Source organism: Salvelinus alpinus, chromosome 5 (genome assembly GCF_045679555.1).
Source record: "Salvelinus alpinus chromosome 5, SLU_Salpinus.1, whole genome shotgun sequence".
NCBI lineage: Eukaryota > Metazoa > Chordata > Actinopteri > Salmoniformes > Salmonidae > Salvelinus > Salvelinus alpinus.
The window spans coordinates 43,829,485-43,844,513 of NC_092090.1; the positions used below are offsets into that span (position 1 = coordinate 43,829,485).

The 15,029-nt window shown below is 47.1% G+C and overlaps 1 protein-coding gene across 2 annotated transcripts in view; it reads right to left on the minus strand.

Annotated features, from left to right (window-relative positions):
* Positions 1–1,240: 1,240 nt before the first annotated feature.
* LOC139576223 (teashirt homolog 3-like) overlaps positions 1,241–15,029 on the minus strand; it is a 35,214-nt gene continuing 21,425 nt past the window's right edge. For both annotated transcript variants that reach the window (XM_071402021.1, XM_071402023.1), the window contains exon 3: positions 1,241–6,060. In XM_071402021.1, coding sequence (XP_071258122.1) covers positions 2,684–6,060 — 3,377 coding nt within the window. In that variant the 3' untranslated portion in view covers positions 1,241–2,683. The remainder of the gene's footprint in view (positions 6,061–15,029) is intronic.

A 15,029-nucleotide genomic window follows, 5' to 3' on the forward strand; every position in this document is an offset into this window, starting at 1 on the left:
CTGTTTTGAACCTTAATAAGCCCGGCCTACTCTGCGCTCCCTGGATGTGAGAGGGGAGAGAAAATGCTTTTCTTACACTTCAATTTCACGCGTATTTTCTTTGCGACTAATGAGAGCCTTAAATACGGCGCCAGACGTCAGGCACGGCTGTGAAGGCTGACATTTTCACATACAGCGGCACCTTGTCACCACGGATGAAGTCCCTCTACCTGGCTGCTGAAGGGTGTGTGTGTGTGTGTGTGTGTGTGTGTGTGTGTGTGTGTGTGTGTGTGTGTGTGTGTGTGTGTGTGTGTGTGTGTGTGTGTGTGTGTGTGTGTGTGTGTGTGTGTGTGTGTGTGTGTGTGTGTGGTTGTTGGTCTATAACTGTGTGTAGGAGTTTATCTGTGAGGTGGTTTTGGTGACAGGACCTGAAGCAAAACATATTCAGCAGCTCAAAGAAGAGAACAGACCAGAAGGACAAAAGAGAAACAGTCGAGAAACAATCCTCCATCCCTCCTTCCCTACCTCCTCTATTGTGTGCGAATGTCCTGATTCACGGAGAGGCAACGGGCCTAGTGTCTGTAACCAACTAACTAACTGTACTGATAGACTGCATTTAATTGTTGTTGCTTATAGAATAGGACTCCAAAGCCATGAGCTCATCATTGCTGCATTGTTGTCATCCTCCATGAGGCCTAAACAACGGTCTCCCCTCTTTTTTTGTTGTTGTTGCTCTACTGTACACACAAAATGGAAGTCTGGGTTAATTACAGAGCAGGGAATAAAATGGTGAAGATGAGACAGCTAGTGCCAGGGTTTATGCAATTATCTTCTACATCCAGTCAACGAAATGGAGGGGGAAGGGCATATCACACAGCTAGGAGTTACCTGTTGTTCAGTATTCAATATGTGGTGTCTATTTCCCATTTCCCTATGTAGACCAGCACATTCAAATGGAGAGGAATGTATGACTGACACACACACTTGATGGTTATACTGGTGCCACCACTATAGTTGTTGGGTGGTGTCTGTCTCTGAGGCTCCCCATAGTGGCCCCTGATATGGCCCATAGGCTATTCCCGCTCCAGGCAGAGCTTTGTGGAAACACACAGGATGATGGTGTGACAGCTTTCATCTTCTGCAGGGCCCTGCCGCTCACTGTAAACTCGTCCAGAACTCATCACCGCCAGAAACAATTTCATTTTAATGTGCTCATTAGAAAAGGCACAGCACCTACATAATCGTGAGCCACGACACACAGTGTTATTGCAAAAACTGTTTCCTTTAATGCTGCAGTAGAAAAAAAGGTTATATGAAGTCATATAATGGGTGCTTCATTGTCAACAACAACAACAAAAAACACGGCACAGAATGCATAACAGTGTCTGTGCTGTTCACATGCCAATATTTTACACCTAAGATTTCTGTACACTGGCAGCTGTCAGTTACTTTAGCAAATGAACTGCCAAAAATGTAGCAGAACTGTCAATCAGAGGTGAGGTAACCATGGTTACCTTTCATATCCCAAAAAGATAAAGCTGCAGTGCGGAATTGTGGGAGAGTAATTAGACAGAAAAAAAAGAAAATACCAATCCAAAGGCATCCTACGATATGAAACAACAACCAAGAGTGCTTATAAATAAGAGGTTACATGTGGAATTCTTCATTACTTCTTAAAGTAACATCTTTTGTACAACCTTTATATTTTAATGTTCAAATACCGGCACATGTACTGTCTTGTACTAGAGGTTTAACCCTTTGAGCACGAGGTGGAAATAAAAGAGTTCTGGGTAATTTTGTTCCTCTTATTTTCATATCATTTGATTAAATAACATATTTATAAAACTATTGTGCAAAACAATTTCATTAATGTCTTCATATATTGTGCACCAGTAGATAGTCATACTCCTCTTAAATTAAAAATATAAAAATGATGCATAATTTAGACAGGAATTAGTATATATGTTTTTATATACATTTTTACACAGACCTGAATTCATAGAGGCCCCTGATTAAACAAAGTAAATGACTTCAGATTTAGATTTTGCATCACATACAATGCGTCTTTAGAGATTGGTTGTTGGACAGGGACATATAGTACTTTCATTGTGCAGCTTACAAACTACACAATAGCTTGGTCAATTCCAATCTAAAATATTTTGCTTTTTGGATCATTCGGGGTTTTGGATCATTCGGGTAGAAGTGCTTGGCCGTACTCAGAGGGTTAAATTTCAGATGCTGACACCAGCACATAAAGGTCACATTAACAAAAAGAGAGCGAAAGAGAGAAAAAAAAGAAAAGTGCACCAGATTTAGTTACCAAATGTTTAACTAAACTGTTTAATTTATGCATGCAGCTTATCGCATCTCAATGATGCCAAAATATAAAGAAATCAAATCCAATTTACACAACTTTCAAATACATACCACTTCATTTTAAAATATTGTTTAACCTTCATATGTTTCATCAGTGACAACAGCAAAAAGGAGAGCATAAACAAACAAAAGCTTCTTGGGCCAGAGTGAGTCTACCTTAAAGATAATCAGAAACCATGTGCCGAAACTAAACAGTAGTTCTATGGCATCTTTGTGCAGTTTCATCACTTAATAGTTTTAGTCCTTTTTTGAAAGAAATGTCTGTGAAAGGCTAAAGATAGACAAAGAGAGAACGTGAGAGAGAGTGCAGCATGTCCACAGCTTAGTGCTACTGTTTCTCTAGCTCACACACATACATAAGGTGGTCCTCTGGGGATTTCCCATGGGTCTTGCTCAGGTGGAGCTTGACCGCGTGCTTGCTTGCAAAAGTCCGGTTGCAGAGCTTGCACTGATACGAGGTGCTGCTACCGTCCTCGTCAGGGGAGGGAGACGGGGAGTGGGCGTGAGAGTTGGAGTGGTTGGAGAGCAGTTTTTCGGACAGGCTTTTGGTGTGACGTGAGATCTGGCTGACAAGCTGTTCTCCAGACAGTTTGGCCAGGTCTCTGAGTCTGAAGCCCAGGTGAGACTCCAAGTGGCTGACGTAGGTGGAGGGGGAACGAATCTGAGAAGCACAGTCGCAGCAGAAGAACACTGGATGGCCTGAGTCCAGGTTTTTTAAGAACTTCGTCCCTCCGGTTCTCCTCAGCTGGTACTTGACGTTGGCCAGCCAGTGGCTGATGGTCGTCATGGAGAGGCCTGTGAAACGGGAGATGTGCATCCTCTCCTGGGGGCTCAGGTCTGACATCACGTACTTCCCATCGCCAGTCTGCCGGAGGCTGGCAGCGAACTGGGCCTGTAGGATGTGCAGGTGCTGGGGGTTCCAGTTGGACTGCCGGCCCTTGCGTTTCTGGGCTGGAGAGATCTCCTCTAGCTCCTCTTGAGTGGAACCCTCGATGTCAGACCTTTCCGACAGGCTGGTGGGCGTGGAGGACTTGGAGGCTTGACTCTCTGTCAGGTTTCTCAGCATGTCTGATATGTCAGACAGGGCGTTCTCACGCAGCGGGGAGTTGGACATGAATGAAGCCACAGCAGACGAGGCCTTGGCCATGGTGGCTGTGGAGGAGGGGGAGACAGAGGAGGGTGTTGATGTGGATGACGACAGGGCAGCTGAACCCAGGGAGCTACTCTTTTCATTCTTGCCTTTGGTCAGGTCTATTGGCTGGTCGTTGTTGACGTGGTAGAAGTAGCGGTCCAAGTGCTCGTTGTTTTTTTTGGTATGAGCTGGGGTGGAAGCGGCGACCGCGGCCTTCTCTGCCAGGCTGTTGCTCATCTTGAAGAGCATGCTCATGGGGTCCAGGGACGGCAGAGCAGGCTTGGCTGCTTTACCCAGGTGGACGTTCATCACGGACTGAAGCGCACTTAGAGGATTGACGAAGGGCTGCTCTGGCGGGTGGTCTGTAATAATGGCTGTGCTGCCACACAAGGCAGAGATGGGGGATTTAACAGCCGACTCCATTCCATTCTCCAGCGACTCCTTCATATTGGTGTCACCGTTACAGTCTTTGTGGCTGCCTCCTCCGATGCTCTCTGGGGTTTTAGACCCTCTCCTCTCTTTAGGGGACTCCCCTCTGGCTGACTCACCGGCCTCGCTGCTGCAGGGGGAGGGTGTTGTTCGTCTCAGTGGGGACGCCCTTACATTCGGCTCCCGCATCTTCTCCTCCACCTTGGCTACTTTCTCAGTCACCTTCTTCACCAGCTCCTCCATGGCGTGGAAGTTGTTTTTGGGGAGAGGAGAGGTCTGACGGCTGGGCGGGGAGATCAGAGGTTGGTTTTTGGCGTTTTGGGACAGGATCTCTCCTCCGGGGAACATGTACTTCAGAGCTGAGCTCTTCCCTGAGTTGGCCAGTGAAAGCTTCATGATGTTTGGGAGCTGGTATGCAGCATGGATGCTGGGGTAGCCTCCCCAGCTGGGAGCACCGTTCTGTGCTTTGTTGATGGCTGATGTCACTGTGTTCTCCAAGGATTTGAGGATGTCAAACCCTCCCTTAGGGCTCTCCTCCAGATCCTCCTCTGTTAAGTAAGAGTATTTGGAGGAGATATCGAATTTCTCCTCTGTCTCGTCATCTCCGGTCTTCTTGTCTTTGCTGCTGTTAGTGGTTTCCTTCATACATTCCTCTTCCTTCTCCTCCTTCTTAATCTCCACAGCCATGGCAGGGGAAATACTAGAGGGAGGAGGTATGGGTGGAGGAGGTGGGGAGAATGCTGTGGCTGCCAGTGGCACAGACTGGAATTTCTCCTCACCGGCAGAGATGGTGGGGACGGGCGGTGGGGGAGACTCCATGATGGGCTTGCCTTTCTTAATGGCAGAGTTTGTGACCTTGATGAAGTGACCGGTCACCATCATATGTGCTGTAAGCTCCTGAAGTGTATCGTGGGAGCTGCCACATTCCATGCATTTCAGGATCTGGGACTTCCTGGACTCGAACTGCCATGCATAGCTGGCTCCATTCTGGTGGCCGTAACGGTTGTTTGGGGTGATGTAGGGGTTGGATGCCTTCTGTAGGGGGTCATTATGGTCATTTAGGGAGAGTTTGGGGATGCCCCCGTTGGAGTCTGGGGAGCTGGGGAGGTCGAGCTCGATGGGGGCTCTCTTCCGGGCGGAGGAGATGATCTTGGCCGCCACAGGAGTCACTGGCTCCTTCAGAGGCACTTTCTGGTAGTGTTTTGTCTTAATCATGTGGACACTGAGGTCCTGCAGAGACTCAAAGGAATGTCCACAGTACATACACTTCAGGACCTTCTGAGCATCTTCTTTCCCTTCCATCTCCAGGAGGGATCGCTTGCGTGGCTTGGACCAGCGCTTGGTGCCGTCGCTGTCTGTCTCGTGGTTGTCATCGCGGTAGTGGCCTGTCTCATTCATGTGTACAGTCAGCCCCACCAGCGTGTCGTAGGCAGCACTGCAGTCCTTGCAGCGGAACTTACTGGCACCTGTGAAGATGGAGCCGTAGAGCTTTGTGCTCTGACGGTAGAGCTGCACGGTGCTGAATAGGTTGTTTTGCTCCGCTGCTGGGTGGATGAGCCGGTTCTGGTTCTGAGAGACCTGCTGGAGGGTCTTGGCCACGGCGGACTGGTGCCAGTCGTAACCATTGCCATTGCTGCCACAACTGCTGCTACTGCTACTGCTGCTGCTGCTGTGGCTGCGTGGAGGTTTCTCCACTGCTGGCGGCTGGGTGAGGTTGAAGTTCAGAGACGACCAGTAAGAGTTGGTCAGAAAGCTGGTGTAGATGGCCTTCATCTGCTCCAGGCTGTCTGGCCCAGTGGTGGCACTGTCCTCCATGGCTGTAGCTGTGGTGGTGGCCATCATGACAGAGGAAGATGGCGACAAGGACGTTAGGGGCACCTTCGCGACCTCCTCCTCATTTTTGAGAGAGGCACTCTCAAAGTCTGACATGCGGTCACTGGACTCACTCAGGTGAGACTCATTGTCCAACTCATGGCCGGAGAAGTCGGCCACCGGGGAGTCGTGGACACCAGGCCGGTCGTTGAAAAGGAAGTCCTTGTCTTGGCACATGTACTTGACCGCAGGCTCCTCCTCCCCGGCAGAGTCCTCCCCCTCCAGCTCCTCATCGAGCAGGGCAGCCTCCTTCTCATCCTCAGGGGCATACGCTGAGGGAACAGAGAGAGAAACAGAGAGAGGATTGTTATTACCACAGTACCACCATGTCTAATGATGAAGATCTCCAATTTGACATTCTTGCGATTCCTTGCAAATCAGACAGCTGATAGAAATACAAAGCCCTAGAATGTTCTTCCCATATCAGAAAAACAAAGCAATCACAGACGAGACTACTTCATATCATAAACTGTTGCTGTAATTCCATTTCAACTTCCTCGTTGCATTTACATTGTTTTCCAAATGGAATAAAGTTCCACCCTCCCTCCCTCCCACCCCCTTTGTGCTTTACTGCAGAGAATGAGAAAGACGGAGAGAGAAGAGGGAGAGGAAATGCCTCTTCAAACACAACTTGCCACCTTATTCTTCTCAAGGGGCAACAGCTTGAAATTAAAACTAAATTTGAAATTAATGAAGCACATTCTGGAGGTGGCATTCGTTTCTGAAGTAATAAATTACTTGTATCAACCTCCGAGACAGCAGTTCCTGTCTGTCAATTAATATGTCTTACGCTTCTTCTTCAGCCTCTAATGCATTTCTTAACAGACACGCTCACCATTTAAATTAAGCATGCATTTTCACTCATTACACGGCACAGGCTCGCCTATTCGTAAATAAAAATGACTGTATGTACGTTTCCAACGACAAATCTCTCAGAACAAAACACATTTACTTCAATTACAAAAGATGAGAAAGTTGAGTTATTATTTACAGTTTAGCCTGGAGAGTATGCTTTCAATTTATATTCAAATCCCTCCTGTTTAAAACAATCAAATGTAGATTGCGGTGGGGTGGAAACGTACAAATAAAAAGCACTTTCTATCATTGTGCAGACACATACGCACATCTATTATTTTGTGATGGAGGCTGTCGGAAAATAGTGGGTCGGAAGACAAGCAGAGATGATAGACAGGACATTGGGCTAATTCTGTACATTCCTGACCGTTCCTGATTCCTAGCAGTTCGTCATTCATTGTCCAGGTATGTACACTAAGGACAAGAATGACACTGACTATGGTGTGTCGCTGCAAACGTTCTATCACCATCAACAACTCCTAAAGGTCACTTGAATATACCTCAACAGTCAGAACATTGTCTATAAGAAACCTATGTATCCGCTTTAATACGGGACACTATAACGCTATAGCAAAAAAAAAGTCGCAGTCACTTATATATACAGTATTCATATGTGTATTTTTTAATTAATTTTTTACAAATGACTATCCAACGTTGCAAAGACAACCTATATCTTATACTGTCCTTCCTATATTCATTCTGATAAAAAGTCAAGTTAGAAAAGTTAAAAGAACGGAAAGTATTTGCTAAAACTTATGAGCTTCGCGGGAAAGCCACAGCCTCTTCAAAAGGTACAGTTATATCTGGTGACATTGGGTAGCTATCTCCAGAACCGGGTAGCTACCTCCAGAACCTGCCAGCCATGTCACACAACACGCTCCAGCAGTGTTACTGCTGACTTCTACCTCGGCGCGGTACTGAAGGTGTGAGCACTGCATCAGCCCAGACACAGGGAGAAATCTCTGTCATTGTCAAGGGGCTCATTTTGTTGCCTTTGGCAGTGTGATGCCGCGGGATAAACAGATGCACTGAAACACGCAGCGGCTCCCATTCGTTGCGCTGCAGTAAAAACGCTGTGCCTCCAGGCAGTCTGCAGCCTTTCAACTGAACAAGCAGGCTGCTTAATGTTCAATCTCACACATCAGCATGCAGCAAGTTGGAATCGGTTACCTTATGTGTACTAGCGTCTCGGATGTATACAACATAATGCATTGTCTAACAACACCCGAATGAGAAGGAAACGTATTCCTACAGCCAATTATTTTGGTAGCATGTCTACTTAAAAATGTTACAACATTTCGGAAGAATGTATACACATAAATCTCAGGGATTACACGATTATTGTATCCGGAGTAGACAATATACACTTTTACATTTAGATGCATCATCCTCTATAACGGACATCTGCCATTTTGTGAACAGATGCAGCAATGCTCAGAAAAGCACAATTGGAATACGGAGCAACAAAAGATGGGATATCTTAACATGTAATCCAATACCACACACAACTCAACAACCCTCAGCAACCCTGATCATGCAATGCGTGCACGCACGTGCGCGCGCACGCACGCACGCACGCAGCCATCTGTTCTGAATCAGCCAAAACGACAGCTGTTTAAGAGAACAATGCATTTGCTCAGGAAGCAGTCAGAACAGCACTCACATCGAGGCCAGACACCCATGTGAAATCTCCTTCCTCAAAACACAACCCAGACATAAAGCTGTTAAATGTAATTAAAACACACACGGAGAAAGGAAGGCGTGGGGGAGGGTCATTTTAACACCAAAGCCAATAAATCTGCCGCGAAACCTTTGCTACCGCACTAAATATAAATGTGTAGTTCACTGAAAATATCATTACAACACTGATTTGAATGTAATTAAAATGTGCAACTGAAAATACAGCGAGAGGCAAAAATAATATGCCTCTCTCTGTGCCAAAGCCAAGTCATTTTTCTACTGAACCTCCTGCCTCCCTCTCAAGTGTGAACTAACCAGCCGAAACACTAACCTTGACCTGAACTTGACAGAAGTGTGTGTGTGTGTGTGTGTGTGTGTGTGTGTGTGTGTGTGTGTGTGTGTGTGTGTGTGTGTGTGTGTGTGTGTGTGTGTGTGTGTGTGTGTGTGTGTGTGTGTGTGCGTGTGTGTGTGTGTGTGTGCCTGAGAAGACAATGAAAGAGATACAGAACGAGAAAGGGAGGCGATTTTGTGAATGATTCCTTTATTTTGTATTAGTCTACGTGTGTCTCGCATTAAAGTAACATGGAGACGGAATGTAACGCAACACACACAGCGTACAACTACTACTTAAACCTCAGCTTTTAGCCTAAGGCACAGAGAGTAGAGAGAGTGCGAGAAAGACAGGAATAGACGTGGAGGTAGGAGGGAAGACAGGCAAAGAGGAAGGAGGGAGGTCTTGGAAAGCCCTCAAACCTGAGGCCACACAGGGAGCATCTCACAGGCCTTTGGACCGGCGCCAGGCCACAGGGCCCCTAAAGTGGCCGTGGATGTGTGTTCCAATATTGAGCTTTCAGCCTTGGTGCAGGCAGAGCCAAAACGCTCTGCCACGCAGGTGCTCTTTTAATTAGAGAACGGGATGGGTGGAAAAGACGGGAGAGCGAGTGAAAATAACCTCTGAATTAATTGGCAGCGGAGAGGAAGAGAGTTTGATCTCATTTGCAGTGGGATTATTAAGAGAGAAGACCCATTGAGAATGGCACTTTGAAATGGGGGGAGAGATGTGTGCTTTTGGGATTGGGACCTCGGGAACGCAGAACGATTCGTTTACTTCTCAAAATAACACATTTATCTGTATCAAATGATTCCATATCCAAACAACCCAGCTCTGAGCCCCCAAATGCATTTCCATTATATGTCATGTCCATCTGACATCGTGTCAGATCAAATGTCAACTAATGCACTGTATATCATTTAGGGATATTTAAGGGGAAATTATCAATTAAATAACTTTTTGCAGTCTTCTAATTCTTGCCTACCAGTTGATACATTCAGTCAGTTGCTGTTATAACCGAGTAGCAAATTATTCTGAAATAGTTATTTTCCATAAATGGTCAATTCTGGTTGACATGATTGTATACAAGTCAATACAAACACTAAGGGTTCATTTTAGGGGCACACGGGCACTCTATTACAGCATGTTTACAGAACTGTTTAGGAGTGAAACTGTGGAATGTATGACACACACTGTGTGTGTGTGTGTCTCTGGTGTGTGTGGGTGTGGGGGGGGGGGGGTCTGTAGTCACATGCCTTCATCAGTTTCACAGTTTTGGTTTCAGACAGACCACGGGGACACATTTTATCAGACGAGAGAGACTTTCCTAGCCGTCTCTCTCCGAGGGCTGTGTCACGGGAGCATTTAAAAAAAAAAAGCAAGAATGAATCATCACGGTAGCCAATCAAATGTCCCCGGAGTTAATGTACTTTGCCTGGTCAGAACAGAGAAGAGGAGCAAAAACCTGCAGGACCATGAACACCTTTCTGTGTCGAGGTGAAGGTGGAAAGGGAAAGAAGTGCTAGTTGGTTGCTAATGAAAGATGCTAAATATAGCACCAAACCCCACCTTCATAATGGGAGGTAGCTAGCGCCAATACAGCAGTAGGCCTATCTGCTAAATTATATAATTAGAAGGATATCATTTAGCTTAAGGCAGTGTCAGCCTTAAACTGACACTGCCAGTGTGGTAGTGGAGAATATGAGATAGCACCAGACCCTGTCTCTGTCCCTCCCCTCTCCTCCCCTCAGATCCCCTCTGATGAGATCCCATACCTCCCCTTCTTCCTCTCCCTCGCCACTCGCCGCTACCATGACCCGCGTTAATGAAGTTAATTGAATCTGAGATCAATAATGCTTAATTATTGCGATTTGACATGCACAGACAAATTGGTTGGGCGGCTGTGTGTGTTCTAATCTAGTGTGTGCATTCTAGTGTGTGTGTGTGTGTGTGTGTGTGTGTGTGTGTGTGTGTGTGTGTGTGTGTGTGTGTGTGTGTGTGTGTGTGTGTGTGTGTGTGTGTGTGTGTGTGTGTGTGTGTGTGTGTGTGTGTGTGTGTGTGTGGCAGGGAGGTGGGTAAGGGGCCATTTCTGGCCGGAGCGAGGGATTGAAGTGAGGGAGAATGGAGGCGAGGGATCGCCGAGGCGTGCCATCGATCGTAGAGAGACGCCCCATCGACCCAGGCGCCTGACGAATGGAGCCAACTCTCCAAGGCTACAAGTAAACGCTGCCTCCGAAAGGAAAGGCTACTTTAACCAGCCTCCCTACCCTGTCCAGCCATCTCTGTACAGCCCAAGACCACCAGGACCTATTGAGATAGATTCAAATAGCTGAGAGAGAGAGAGAGAGAGAGAGAGAGAGAGAGAGAGAGAGAGAGAGAGAGAGAGAGAGAGAGAGAGAGAGAGAGAGAGAGAGAGAGAGAGAGAGAGAGAGAGAGAGAGAGAGAGAGAGAGAGAGAGAGAGAGAGAGAGAGAGAGAGAGAGAGAGAGAGAGAGAGGTATACTGTATATAGACATAATATGACATTTGAAATGTCTTTATTCTTTTGGAACTTTTGTGAGTGTAATGTGGACTGTTAATTTTGTAGTGTTAATTTCACTTAAAAAAAAAAAAGATCTATTTCACTTGCTTTGGCAATGTTATAAAAATGTTTCTCATGCCAATGAAGCCCCTTAAATTGAAATTGAGAGAGAGAGAGAATGCAAAGGAATCGGTGACACGAGGAAACATATCAAAAGCACCGGAAAAGGCCCAAGGTACTATGTCGAGTTTTTGCATATGCATTGTGCTGGCGGGCCGGCCAGTGCCTGGCTGTGTGATGATGAGGCGAGGGGAGCGTATATCTGAGTGAGGGTGGATTAGGGGAGATAGAACAGGTTAGGTAACGGGGAGTCGGCGGGAGCGGAGGCGGCGGGAGCACGGTGGAACTGTAAGATTATGCATGAACACCGGTGCGAGCGCGGCTAATCGGCTGCTCATGCCACTCAGCTGGAGAGTGGCTGACAGCGTATTTACACACCCTGCCTCCGGCTCCAGGTGCCTTCCTACATGCCTGGCCCCCTGCCGTCGCCATCCCTTCGCCAGGGTGCTTCCCCGGCTCATCTCCACGCCTTGACACGCCACAGAGTGCTACTGACGCGTTCTCAACCAAACAAATAGGATACACCCCCCCCCCCCCCCTCCCAACCCTTCCTATCTATGCGCTGTAGAAATAAAATAAGGTTTATCCATCTAGAAATGAAAGAAACATTAAGTTCAGGTTGTTTTCTTAATCGGTAACGTTTAATGTACAAATGACCTGTACCCCCGCACTTTGACTCGGTACCGGTACCCCCTGTATATAGCCTCATTATTGTTATTTTATTGTGTGACATTATTGAATTTCTTACTTTAGTTTATTTAATAAATATTTCCTTAACTCTTTGTCTTGAACTGCACTGTTGGTTAAGGGATTGTAAGTCAGCATTTCACGGTAAGGTCTTACACCCGTCGTATTCGGCGCATGTGACAAACACAATTTGATTTGATTTGATTTGCTCGGTGTTCACAGTCAAGTGGCGGAGCATGGTGCCGGGACGTTCAGTAATAAACGCAGTGTTAGTCGAGGCGTTCCCCGCGAACAAATAAAAACAACGCTACTGACACATCCCCTTACTATATTTGATTTGTACTTGTTCTGGATTACCTAAACACGACGAGAATCCTGTCTTTCTTTATACACTACTAAAACCACATCAAACCACGGGAGTAGTTCTGTAGCGAATCCCAGACTGTCAGACACATTGAGAAGTGGCATGGGGAGCCGTGTTTTCCAAAATTACACACAGGCTCACAATGACCCCATTCAGACAAGTCCTCCGACACACCACACAGCTCTGAACGGACTTCCCTCTGAGAGACAATCTCACCGTGAAGTTTACAAAAGGCAGAGACAAGGTCAACATTTCCCCAGTTGGCCTGAATGACTGAGAGAGACCTGGTTTCTGGGTGAATTCTGTTGTATGAAATGCTGGCAAACTGTAGAGGAGGCACGAATCATGAGAACAATCGTTTTTTCTCTGTCGATGTCCATCCCGTCACATCCATCCCGTCACATGACCTGCCTAGTTAAATAAAGGTTCAATAAAAATGTAATAAATGAACAAATAAAATAGGCCTGTTGGGTAGACAGTTAGTTGGGTAGTTGAGCACAGAAATACAACAAATGTGACCGTTTCTTTTTGTCTCACACACACTCCCTCAGCAGCAACTAGAAAATAGTTATTTCAAAATGCTTAGCCAGCATCTGACAGAGACCGTGTCTGGCACACCCATAGCACAGGCATAGTGGTTCGCAGAGAATGTGATTATACTATATTAAACATCAATACTAAAAAACGGACCTCTTCATATCCATACAAACTGCCTGCGTATATTAGTCTATCTAGCCAGGGGGTTATGATAATTGACTCCCTAAACATCCATTACTATGCCGCTCTCTGATGCGCCCTACATGAGACGGCGGCCAATGGAATCACCTCCTGACATTTAGATGTGGGCTGGGGGGTGGGGTTATGAGCTGTGCGCCAGCATCCCTTCCAGCACGGTCTCAAACGGCCCACTAACAGACAGCACACACACTATTATCAAGCAGAGACGATGATCTCAAGCAAATTGTCCGCCAGCTTCCCTTTGTTATTCAGATGTGCACCACTTGGAGCAGTCACATTCCTAAAGCACAGGGCAACCAGAGGTCACAGTCATCCGTTCCCAAGGGGAGAGAGTGGAGGGAGGGAGGGAGTGGAGGGAGGGAGGGAGGGATGGGGGACTGCTGGTCCAACCAGGACTGAGCAGGATAAATAATTACCACCGTCTCTCATCGATATTTCCTTGAGCCCCTCTGGTATCTCCTTGAGCCCTTCTGGTATCTCCTTGAGCCCCTCTGGTATCTCCTTGAGCCCCTCTGGTATATCCTTGAGCCCCTCTGGTATCTCCTTGAGCCCCTCTGGTATCTCCTTGAGCCCCTCTGGTATCTCCTTGAGCCCCTCTGGTATCTCTTTGAGCCCCTCTGGTATCTCCTGGAGTCCCTCCCTGCTCTATCCTTCCCTATACTGCCCTGCCCTGCCTTCCCCTCTCTGCTCGAGTCCAACTCAGAACAGAATCACAGGACTGTGTCAGTCTCCCATTAGAGAGGGCTGCTGGGTAATGGGAGAGAACAGATCTGGCTTGCTGCGATCCCTGGGGCCTTGCTGTACTTTCTCTGAAGACACACACACACACACACACACCCACACACACACTGATATTAATACACGCACAAATACACACTCAAACAGCAAGTATGAGACAGATAAAACAAACAGAAAATACATGGCTTAAAAGAGGAGAACACTGAATACAACCCCTGATATCCCTTTGTCTCATTGAAACACACACACAGAAGGACACACAAAGACTCGAACAAAAATGTGAGAGGGGAAATAATAGCTATTTCCAAACCATAATACCCAGTGTTAAGAGCGGTCGGCTCTGTGATTTAGGTGGTCTGTGGAGATGTCAGTCTGCAGTCCCTGGGAAAGGGAGGAGAGAGCAGTCCTAATGGGGAAGTGGCAGCCAGCTCGGCGCTGGCTCCCAGCTCCCATCCCTGCTCTAGATTTGGTTTGTCACTGGATATCCATTACCTGCCAGTCTCCTCTGATCTCTTTGGACAGCCCTGATCAAAAGATGTCATTTGACCTACTCGGCTAGGCTCGGCCCCGGGGAAGTTAGCGCCGGGCCAAGGGGAGGTGCGGGACGACCTGCCCGTAAATAAAACGACAGCATCACTTTAACGTCCCGTCATGTACGGGAGGGCGATTATGATAATGCCAGATCTGTCAGAACACAAACGGACAGAAAGGCAAATCGCCGGCTCTGCCACTAATGTGGAGGATGCAGCCCTCTCCTCTCTCTCTTTATACTCTCCCTCTCACACACACTCACACTCTTGTCTCTATCGTTATTGGGTTTGTGTGAAGGTGGAGAGGGAGAGAGAGAGAGAGAGGAGGAGAGAGCTCCAGCATCTGAGAGGCTGTGGTTGTTTGAGGCTGTGTCAAGTCTAATCTGCTAGTGTGCTCTGGGCCCCACTGCATCCTAATGCAGACATTTGTTTATTCTGATTTAGTCGCAGGATGACGCTCCAGAAAGGATAGCGGGCACCTGATTGCTTTTGATATTGCCCGGGCTAAATTTAAAAGCAGAGCAGCGTTCAGGGTTGAGCTGCGGGCTGGACTGGAGCCGTGACTGACAAACACGCATGTCAGCATGGGCACACACACACACGCACGCACGCACGCACGCACGCACGCACACACACACACATCTTCCCACACACACACACAAATATACATACACACAT